General features: G+C 35.9%; 2 protein-coding genes across 7 annotated transcripts; both read right to left on the bottom strand.

The window, feature by feature from the left end:
• Positions 1 to 632: 632 nt before the first annotated feature.
• LOC103490175 (fructose-bisphosphate aldolase, cytoplasmic isozyme 1) lies at positions 633 to 2,842 on the bottom strand. Its single transcript, XM_008449565.3, has 3 exons — positions 2,107 to 2,842; positions 1,307 to 1,989; positions 633 to 1,162 (listed from the first exon to the last, which is right to left on the bottom strand). Exons 1-3 carry the CDS (start codon positions 2,132 to 2,134, stop codon positions 800 to 802), a joined length of 1,074 nt encoding a protein of 357 aa, XP_008447787.1. The 5' UTR covers positions 2,135 to 2,842; the 3' UTR covers positions 633 to 799.
• A 146-nt stretch (positions 2,843 to 2,988) lies between these two features.
• LOC103490174 (uridine kinase-like protein 3) lies at positions 2,989 to 10,939 on the bottom strand. 6 transcript variants are annotated; one of them, XM_008449563.3, is made up of 15 exons: positions 10,781 to 10,939; positions 9,597 to 9,758; positions 8,890 to 8,981; positions 8,526 to 8,595; positions 7,688 to 7,806; positions 6,988 to 7,084; positions 6,007 to 6,086; positions 5,420 to 5,614; positions 5,201 to 5,284; positions 5,020 to 5,080; positions 4,314 to 4,374; positions 3,951 to 4,044; positions 3,772 to 3,844; positions 3,470 to 3,552; positions 2,989 to 3,375 (listed from the first exon to the last, which is right to left on the bottom strand). In XM_008449563.3, the coding sequence occupies exons 2-15, from the start codon at positions 9,742 to 9,744 to the stop codon at positions 3,187 to 3,189; spliced, it is 1,446 nt and encodes a 481-aa protein (XP_008447785.1). In that variant the 5' UTR covers positions 9,745 to 9,758; positions 10,781 to 10,939; the 3' UTR covers positions 2,989 to 3,186. The 6 variants fall into 6 exon arrangements, with proteins under 6 accessions (XP_008447785.1, XP_008447786.1, XP_008447782.1 ...); XM_008449564.3 differs by having other exon boundaries at positions 9,597 to 9,753; positions 10,781 to 10,936; XM_008449560.3 differs by having other exon boundaries at positions 10,541 to 10,928.

Raw genomic sequence — 10,939 nt, 5'->3', positions numbered from 1 at the left:
ACTTACTCTCTCTATGTCAATGTGTCAACTCTCCTCTACCTCGATCGGTCTCTCTTGGTGTGTATCGACTACCCCTCTTCCTCTACTTTTCTTTTCCCCTCTTCCTCTCCTTTTCTTTTCCCTAATTAGAAGACTTAAAGAAAGAGATGAAAGATTTACAAAAATGTCATTCTGGTAAAATTACAACTATTATTAATCCAAACCCATTGCATATAATCTCTTTTAAATTCTATATTCATTACCCATTCTTATGAAAAAAAAATTAAATAGGAAGATATTGAAATAAGAGTAAGTGATCCCAATCTTCTTCTTGACCCAATACTCTCGAACCAAAATACAGCCATTGTCAAAAAAAAAATTATATTTGCATAAAGGAAAAATTGACCCATTTTGATAACCATTTAGTTTGACAACTCTAACTCTTATTAGAAGGCAAAATAATAATAATAATTGCTATTTCTAACCATTTACCCTACTTAATAGAAGTGGTTTGGAGTATCACTTCCTTCTCCTTTCCTCTTTTATGAAAAGACATAAAACATCAAAAGTTTCTTTCTCCATAATAATAAATATCGTGATCGAATCCACTTAAAACCTCATTTCTTTTTAATAGGAAACACCACCACACCAAAGAAAAAAGAGTAGCACATATCCTTTCAAATGAATTATGGAGAACACGGACATGATGATGTAGAGAGCTTTGGTTACATACACAAACTTGGGATCTGAGCATTGAGGATAGAGAAAGAAGAAGATCAAGTAGTATTATTATACAATTCAACACGCGATTGAAGTTAATTTAGTATTTGTAGCCCGCCTCATACAGACTCTCCGAGGCCATCCCGCCGCCACTGCCACCGCCGTACTTGCCAAGAGTGGCATCAGAGTTAGCCTTGCACCTCTCCAAGAAGGCTGCTTGAGCTTTCTCAACGTTCTCCTTCTTCCCACTCCATATCTTTAGCGTACTTTGCTGTAATGCTCGCCCAAAGGAGAAGGAAAGAGTCCATGGCTTCAACGCTTCCAATTTGTTAATGGCATTGAGGTTAAGTGTAGCTTCTTCTTCACTTTGTCCTCCAGATAGGAAGACAACCCCTGGGACAGCGGCTGGGACAGTACGACGAAGTGCAGCCACCGTATACTCTGCGACTACCTGTGGAGCTACCTATTATCATATAACATCACCTTTAGTCTGATACTTCAATAGTTCGATATTACTTCAACAGTATCCTAATTTGAACTATTTGGCCTGTGTTGTGTTTCTAATATTTTTCATGTGAAATGAACAAGGTGATGAATGAATTATCACCTTTGGGCTACCGGAGCCAGGGGTGACCATGTTGGGCTTGAGGAGGGTGCCTTCAAGAAGCACATGGTGGTCACTCAGCGCCTTGTAAACTGCAGCGAGCACAATCTCAGTAGCAGCAGCACACTTCTTGATATCATGAGGGCCATCAGTTAGGATTTCAGGCTCCACAATAGGGACCAACCCATTCTCCTGACAGATAATTGCATAGCGAGCCAGGCCCTGAGCGTTCTGTTGGATAGACAACTCAGAGGGTTCAGAAGGCCCAATCTTGAGAACAGCACGCCATTTAGCAAAGCGAGCACCGGCCTTGTAGAATTGTGCGCACCGAGCCCCAAGGGAGTCGAAGCCTTGGGTTGTGGTCTCGCCGTTAGTACCAGCCAACTCCACGGTTCCCTTGTCAACTTTGATGCCTGGAATCACATTGTTCTCTTGAAGCACTTCCACGAACGGCTTCCCATCTGATGTCTTTTGGTAAAGGGTCTCTTCGAACAGGATTACACCTGAGAGATAAGAGAGAGCATTGGGAGAGGTAAAGAGAAGCTCACGAAGGGCTTGGCGATTGGACTCCACGTTTTCAACGCTTATGCTTGCCAGTCGCTTCCCAATTGTGCCTGTGCTCTCATCGGCTGCTAATATACCCTTCCCTGGGGTTGCAATGAACTTGGCATTTTTAATCAGCTCCTCTGTACAAAAAGAAATTTCAACCACTTCTCACAATACATCACAAGACAAACTGTTCTTTCTCCATTATATGCATTTGCACGTGTCTGTACATTAGAGAGAGAGAGAGAGTGGCATACCTGCATACTTTCCAACAAAGGCAGACATGATTAGAAGTGGAGAGGGGAAGGTTGTGATTATGAGAGAGATAGGAAGGTGAGGGACGAAAGAGCAAAAGCAGAAGGCCAGTCTATATAGATAAGCTTAGTCATGGAATATCCAGGCAGAATCAGAGCCCATGCATGCATGGACACGTGTCACAAAGTTAGCCTGAGGGGGGTTATCGAGGCTGGATAGAGGAATGAGTGATGGCACTCCAAGCCAAGTGGCAAGTGGCAACTCATCCCCTCAATTATCCATACCCTCGAATCCTCCATGTACTTGAACAAAACTCAAAATCCTGGTATTTGTATCATTCCAAACACAGAAAAAAGAAACAAAGAAAAAAAGAAAAGAAAAGCCAATGGTCCTCATCTGTTTCTTCCTTCGAGATTGCAAGAGGCCGACTTCTAAACAAAGTTGTTTTTTGGATTTTACCTCATTCGTCATTCCGTAGCTATACTCTTTGTTCCTCTATTCTTCTTCCCTCATCTGTTTGTTTCTTTGTGCTCTAAAAAAAATTATTGGAGTTGGCTGCCACAATGGACCTACTACTAATATCCATTAGATGCAAATTCAAAATTTACATACCTCTAATAATCCTTCTAAATATGTTACAATCTCTCTCATAAGTGACCACATTTCTCCAGTATCTGATACTTTCTTGCTAATAAAGATTCCAAGATTAGAATATAACATTAGTACCTAAACAGAATCAGGTTCCGGAGTCTGATATAGTTAAACTTGATACAATCTCCCTATGAAAATATCTTTGTAGTAAACATTTCTCTCTCTCTCAACGTTATTATATATTGCAAAGCATGCTTAAGATATCAAAGCCAGCCGACTACACAGCCAAAGAATAAGAAGAATAGTAACAATAATCAATAACAATAATAATAATAAGGGACGTTTGTTCCATATAAGGCACTTATGAGTCAAAATTTTCTTCTGAAACACCTCGTGAAACGCATCATATAATAACCACATTATTTTGAGGCGAGATTGTCTCTCTCCACAACCCACAACTAGTTATGATTTTTGTGTTTGTGGGAGTGTTATTACTTGAAAGAACAACTATTGTGGAGAGGCCTCACTTGTTCCTCATCGTCGGTTCCAAAATACCGGTCCCCAAACTCACCCATACCAGGCACCACTCGAAAATCTTGATTCAAACCGATCTCAATTTCAGATGTCACAATCTTTATTCTTGGAAAACGTTTGCACACCACATGTACGCCTTGAGGTGCCTAGGGTGAGGAAGAAAGTGACATTTCAATAAGAAAACAAAGAGAAGCATGCTCTTACGTAGAAATGAATTTCAAAAACACTTATTAAACTTACTGATATGAGATTGAGAAAGATAATATTAGGCTCTGGAACACCCTTACTTATGAGCAAAGAAATGGCTTGCACTGCCGAGTTTCCTGAAAAGTTGTCAAGACTATCAGAATAAATGTGATTGATTAATTCAAATTTTTATTCCTAGTTCTTAGCTTCTCACAACCAGCCCAGTGCATGTCACTGATCACATGAGAGTAATCAATAGCCATGCCAAAGCTTAAAAAAGCAGAAATTTGAGTGAGCAGACGCGGAAAGAATAATTTGTAAAATCTAGAGATATGAGCTAACACAGAACAACTAACCTGTGCCTAGGATGGGATCCAATAGTAAAACATGCCTATTGGAGATATCCGAGGGTAGTTTTTCATAAATTAACTGCACAAAGGATACAACATAGATAACATGTCAGTTTATGTGAGCGAATTGCATGCTATTCTTCCTTGGGAACCAAACAGACCAAGAAACCAGAACAAGAGCATACCTGTTGGCCATTGTCACCTTCCCTATGAATGAGAATCTTTCCAATTTTAATGCCTTTACAACATGCCCGTAGAGCATTTTCCATACTCTCGCCACTGAAATCAGTTTAAAATACTCAGCAATTTTCTGGTAAGGATCAAGATAAAACACAATACCTAAGCAAATTAAAGACACCCCTTTGAAGGAATGAAATTAACATTTTTTTAGTACAAATTGGTGGTGGGGGATTTGAACCCAGGACTTTTTGGTCCTCGGGTGCGTATAGTGCCACTTGAGCTAGGCTCTTGTCGGCAAAAAAAATTACATTTTGATACCAAAATAATGGAAGAAAAACTAATCAGAAATGTTTGGGATGACGTCTAACCTCCTGATGACAGAGACACCACATAACCTCTTGCAGAAATCAACACCACTATATACAGATCCTGTGTCCACACCAAAAATTTCAGGTTTTGGTAATTCCATAAACGTATAAATAAGAAAGATGCAACACGTCTCAAAAAGAGAACAAACCCTAATGAAGACAGTTGAGTTATTAAACATATCGCATCATGATTGACTAGAAGAGAAAGTTACAAGTACAATGAATGGATATTTACATGCTAGTTTTGACTATGATTTTTCAGGGTAAAGAAAGCAAGGACCTGGTTATTTGTTTGTATAAATTAATGAGATAAATCCTTTTTAACAAAAATATAATTTGTTGGTCCCAACCCAAATGCTCAAATAAAAGCAGAGTAAGAAAAACATGGCAATGCACCCAAAACTTAAGAATGAAGCTTTGAAGTTGGCGCTTTTTTTCACAGAAAAGAAATGTCAGAAGTAAGAATAGGGTGAATGCCAGAGAGCAATGATGCAAATCATTCAGATACGATTATTTTTTAAAAAAATCAAAAGAATCAAAATGCATTTAAATTTGACAGAAAAGCATAAAGTTCAGAAATCAGTGCAAAAAGAGGACAGTAACTAAATGCTTAGATTCCCGTCCTTCAACTGATTAATAAATTGGCATTGAATACCAGAAGCCTTGATGGCATAAATACATTGATATATTAAGTAAACTGGCTTACCAGTTGGAGTGGTCACCTGCTTTTCAGTGAATGGTAAATGTCCCAGACCATGCTCAACAACCTAAATAAAGGGTCAGGATGTTAAGACTAAGAATAAAAACCAAACAGAAACTTCTTGGGCAATGCCCACAAGGAAAGATGACCGCTGATGAGTAAAAATTTCTACAGGCACTGAACTTACCAGCCGAATCAATCGGTCAGCATAGAACACAAAATCATGCTTTGTAGTTTTAGCATCACGTATCAATGTATGCATGCCTCGTATCTGGAAGAAAGAAAGAAGGAACCAGTGTTAATACCCAACAAAAAAAAATAACTAGAAATGCAAAAAGTAGATATTTAAATTACGTTGAGCATTCTTTAAGAAAATAGCAAAACACACAACAGATGGTTTGCATACCTGAAAGGTTGACTGGATAACATATAAATTAGGGTATATTTTACAAAGATCGTGCTGACCAAGCTTTGTGCGAATATGTTGTACAATTAAATCAATGGCTACGTGATTATCGCCTCCTCTGGGAATGATGATATCAGCATACTTCTTTGTAGGAAGTATGAAGTCATCAAAAGCAGGCTTCACAAATTTTGAATACTGCATCAACAGGACAGCAAAAACATTATTATAAAAATAAATAAAAACATAAAAAATTATAAAATTCCTAAACATAAAAAAGCAACAAAAAAAAGGAAAAGAAGAAGAAAGAGAAAGAATGATCTAGAAACAGCTGAAAATTTTAAAAATACTCATTTCAAAAGTCAGGTTACAATTAAAGTCAAACGGGTGGGAAAGTAAGATAATTGTGATCAATCCAACATTGTAGATTAACTTCCATGTATTTATTATTTGCATGTGAAGGAAACCTATTGAGTAAACATTAGAAGAACCACTATCCCTGAAAGAAGCAATCTAGTTATGAATAAAAAACAACACAGTATCTATCAGTACTAAACCTTAGGGAATATTTGATGGTAAAAAAAAATAACCTGATCAAGTACTGCAGCTATGTCTCTAGCCTTCTCCACAGTATCACGCCTTATCCTTCTCGCCAAACGAACATCAGCATCTGCACTGAAAAGTATAAAATGTGAAGCAATTATTCGATTTAGTAGGTTCAACATTTCCCCAAATTTTGGATGTGCCATAGCAAAATGTCTGGTTTGTGATAGAAAAAAGTGTTATCAAGAATAATTAAAAGAGAACTGAAATGTTTGAAAACAACGTGTTGGTTACAGATCTTTTTAACTAAATTATAATAATAAATAAATAAATAAACAATGATTTTACCATACAAATAGTTCTTTGAAAATTAAGAAAGATTTTCATTCGGACATCTAGTTAGAACTATTTGTATATTTTAAAATTTTAAATTTAGGCATAAATAATTTTATAGATTATTTTATGTTGTTTTAATATATCATATTTGTTTAATTAAAGAAATAGAAACACAATAATATTAAGAAAATAGAACCATTTGAAGGCAAAGAGTATATTTGTTATGTTATTATGTTTTCCTCATTCTCTGGAATTAAATCCAATAACTATTTTCACAGTTTTCACAAATCATAATCCATTCCAGTGCATATTCTTAGCAATGGTAATAATGAAAATACCAGAAAACCTTTCAAAAAACACAAACTAAGTGAAGCCTTATTGCCTCATTGTTAATGAGAATGGAGATATATTTATCTCACACCCCACCTCCACCCATATATACCCCACAAAGGAAAATAACAGACATAAAAAGAAGAAAACACTTCATTAAAAACCTGATAGTCTATAAAACTAGTAATTTTATTGGCTAGGATAATAATAACACCACCATTCATCAGTAGGGACAAAGCCACAAAGGACACCTCTGACATAATTTCAGATCAAAAAGTCCCAAAAGCTAAAAAAAGAAAAAATAATCATTGCTTAGGAAAATAGAAACAGAACATTCAAAAGTAAGGACAGAGCATAGAGACCTGTATCAACAAATATCTTCATATTCATCAGTTCTCGAACGCGAGGGTCATGGAAAACAAGAATGCCTTCCAAAATGATAACATCGGAAGGGTTAACCTGCAAATAAGAATTAGACGGTGAACAAAGAAATAAGGAAATACATGATGCCATGAAATATATGCAGGATTTATTTGTGAGTGTTCACAATAAGAAATTTAATAAACAGTACAATGAAGGTGAAATAGAAAATCTTCCATAAATCAAATAACTCCCCATTCTTTTAATTTTCAATAATAATAATTAAATAAGCACATACAGTTGATCAGCGTTTTAAAGGTATAAACAAGCCTATCGAGCATCCATCAATCTATAACTTTTACCTATAGTATAGATCTCTTTACTACAAAATTCCATGTACTTTACCTCTCCCAGATCACAATCAAGTTATCAAAACCCGAACAGAGTAGAAGAGCAGAATCAAATTCATTGTACAGGCATGTCCTAGTATCCTAAAGATACATGACGGCACCTTGAGAATCTATTTGCACGAAAGTAATGCCAAATCAGAAACTAAAAGAAAGAGCTTTCAGCCTGACCAATTCATATGCCTCACACGGACAAAAAGATGAGAGGGAAAAAAATCTACAAGTCAGAAAAGCGCAAGTATAACCAATATTTCAATCACAGCAAAAGAATGGCAGTTACGTCTGATTGTCATACCCTTCTTGGTGGAAACACGTTATTTTTATAACTCTTGAAGTCATATTTTGGAATATCTACAGGCTCCCCATGCCTCAATTTATCCATTGAACTTAAAAGTTCCTCTGTGTCAAATGCATCTGATAACAAGAAATTTTACATCAGAAAGGAGCATTCCATCCGTTTTTCCACCCCAACCCAGAACACAACTAAAGTATTTGCCAAACTCAAGCCATATACATAAGTTATAACTTGACCATCAGATACTCCTCAAAGGTTCAGAAATAATTAAGAGTACGACTTGAAAACCATTAACATTTTAATCTTTTCAAATGGTAAAACCTAAAAGCATCTTCATATAATGCATAAAGTATATGACTTTGAACTGTAGCAACTGTAAAACTAATGAAACCAGAAAGTTCAAATATCTATTAATTTGAAAAAACGTATTGGTGGCCTAAAATTGCAGTCTTTATAGACACCAAAATGTTGACGGGATAACCTGTTGCCACCACAACCTAGTAGTTATCATCAAATGCCAAAAAGAAAACTTCAATCTATTAGATATTCTTTTACCCATAGAAATTAAACCATAACACTGGAAAAGCAGAACAAGAAATAAAGAAAAGACATAGTAGTATAAAGAAGGCAGCAACATGAATTGAATAAAATGGATGACAGGAAGACATGGAAGACACAAAATGTTTAAAGGAACAATTAGTAACATCAAATTAAATATCTTATCAAGGAAAATACTACCATCGAGATAAATTTGGAATTATTCGATGGTGACATACCTAAGGAATAATACAATTGTTATAAGATATGAATTATAATTGAAACATTAAATTAAACTTACCGGGATGATCAAAGTTGTATTCATGTACTTGCATAAGTTCCTCGGAAGTTAAATTATGATAGAAAGAATCCTATGAAACCAACAAATAATATCAATATCAGTGTCAATGTCAGATACTCATCAGATGAAAAATCCTCGCTTGTGAATCTCCTTCATGCTTCATCATATAGCCAAGTGGAATAAGGTAGCGGTAGATTAAGTTTTAAAAAAATAAATAAGACATCCATGTATCGGAGGGCACTTAGAATTGAGATTAAGTCCAAGCAGTTGATGTTCTCAAACTTTCCTATTTAAGGAAATTCATCTATCATGATATTTCTGATGTTCATCGCCAGTAAATGAAATTTCCATAGAGAATAAGTACCTGGTTAACAAGAACGACTCGCTGGTCATGAAGTTGATGAATGATCATATCACAAACTGTTGTCTTTCCAGAGGCCGCACCACCAGCAACCCCTTCAAGATTAAGAAGATTTGTGAGCCATACACATGGAAGATCAAAGAGACCTTTAATCTGAGTATGTAGGGAAAATTCATAGTTATAAAGCACAAAAAGGAACGGCATAAAATGATGCTAAACTAGAATATAATAAAATAGATGAGCAAAAATATTCATCAAAAGGAACTGATTGCCACGCACACGACCAACATAAAAAACAAATAAGAAATGGCAATTTATTGTGGCTGGACCTTTCATGTCTTGATGTCATTTTGAGTTTTCTCAATCAGCTAACAAGGGGGAAAGATGAAAAGAAAAAAGAAAAGAAAGAAAGAAAAGAAAAAGAAAATGAAAAGGAAGAATAAAAAAAAGTCATATATCATGTAATTTTAGCCATGAAGTGTTAAAGGATTGATGTCGCTTCAAGAAAAGTCTAGATTAAAGTCACATTTGTAAACTGTTATGATGGGGATCAATAACCATGCATTACAATTTCACAAATCATTACAATTACCTACTAAAAAAATTGAGGACAAATGTCACTTTCTTCTTAAATAAACGTCAGGTTCATGCATCTAGCATCTACTCCAACATAAAATGAAATCAAGCATGTAACGCTTGAAAATACTTGCCAATGACGAAAGGTTGTTTGTAAAAATTTTCAGTTTCTGAGGTCAAGCTCCTTGTATGTCCATTTTGTTGCTTTCTATCCAGAAGACGCCCAGAAAAATGCACGCCAGAGGAGGCTTCTATTAAATCAACAACTGAAGCAGAGCCCATGCCCACAATCTTAACTATAATAGAGAGGAAATTAGCAATGAGTATTCCTTATTTAAGAAGAAAAACCATGTAGCATCTATCAACAGCATGAAGCCATACATAAATCATTTATTCTACACCCAATAAAGTAAGAACAAACATACAAAAACTCTCCTCTGCTAGACCTACTACATACATACCAGTCTAAGGACAACAAACCGATCTTAGCATAAATGGCCTCAAAAGATCCAAACACCACAACGATTATTTCAACCCCATCACGTCATCATAGTAACTGAAGCGCTTAAATTCCGTATGCATGCCATCCCCATTAACCGGGTTTCCCTTATTACCCACTTTCCAATAAGAACCGTTAAATTTGATCGCAGATGATTTAGTTTTAACTGCTTCAGTAGATTTAGAGTGTCTTGCAACTCAACAAACTGCTTAACTCTCTACCATAGAATTTCATATGACGTCTAACCAAAGACAGCACTTAACAGTTTACTTTAACAGCATCTCATTCAAATAATTAACGTAAACCAACCAGAATCAAACATCCCATCCGTACAGCAGCAGAACTACAGTCCTAAACCAACACAGAACCACTGAACAGCATTCACATCCGAAAAAGCAGATTCAGATTCGTGAGCACTAAAATCAACAGAATTAACGAATCAAAAACCCGAGCTCCCGCATCTAACAGTAATCTGTAATAACCCAGCTCCGTCCAACAATCAGCAAAATAATAAGAACGAATCGAAATCATAAACAGAAGAAAACAAACAATCAAAGAAGCTTGAAAAAGTTGTCTCACATGGGAGTATGATTACGGTGCAGATCCAATCGAAATCCCGCGGCGATCAGCGAAGGAATGCAAATATTATTTTAAGAAATATAAATATAAATATAGATATATATATATATATATATATTTATATGTTTGTTTATTACTGTTGGCGATCAAAGAAACCAAAAAAAGAATCGAGATTCGAAGATTCAGTCAAAGTGATGGGGGAGAAGAAGTGAAACAAAATGCAGTTCGGTCCGAACAAACCTGCCGACGTCGAGCCGGAAAACTTTAGAGAGACGGAGAGAAAGAGAACCGAATAATGAAGAAGAGGTGAGAGAAAAATGAAGGTTTTTTGGTTTTCTTTTTTCCTTTTTTCGATTTTTTGTTTTTGGTTAAATTGTTAATTCATAGGGGTGGGTTGGG

The sequence above is a fragment of the Cucumis melo genome, chromosome 1 (genome assembly GCF_025177605.1).
Source record: "Cucumis melo cultivar AY chromosome 1, USDA_Cmelo_AY_1.0, whole genome shotgun sequence".
Lineage (NCBI taxonomy): Eukaryota > Viridiplantae > Streptophyta > Magnoliopsida > Cucurbitales > Cucurbitaceae > Cucumis > Cucumis melo.
This window is presented reverse-complemented; position numbering and strand designations above follow the sequence as displayed.

Excerpts from the sequence above, each read along its gene's own strand:
- LOC103490175 (XM_008449565.3), bottom strand. The coding sequence starts at position 2,134 with ATGTCTGCCTTTGTTGGAAAGTATGCAG. Across the intron at positions 1,990-2,106 it reads CTTTGTTGGAAAGTATGCAG|AGGAGCTGATTAAAAATGCC; the intron begins GTATGCCACTCT and ends CTTTTTGTACAG. Across the intron at positions 1,163-1,306 it reads CTGGCTCCGGTAGCCCAAAG|GTAGCTCCACAGGTAGTCGC; the intron begins GTGATAATTCAT and ends ATATGATAATAG.
- LOC103490174 (XM_017044989.2), bottom strand. Across the intron at positions 5,081-5,200 it reads CTGACCGATTGATTCGGCTG|GTTGTTGAGCATGGTCTGGG; the intron begins GTAAGTTCAGTG and ends CCCTTTATTTAG. Across the intron at positions 4,045-4,313 it reads GGTGTCTCTGTCATCAGGAG|TGGCGAGAGTATGGAAAATG; the intron begins GTTAGACGTCAT and ends AACTGATTTCAG.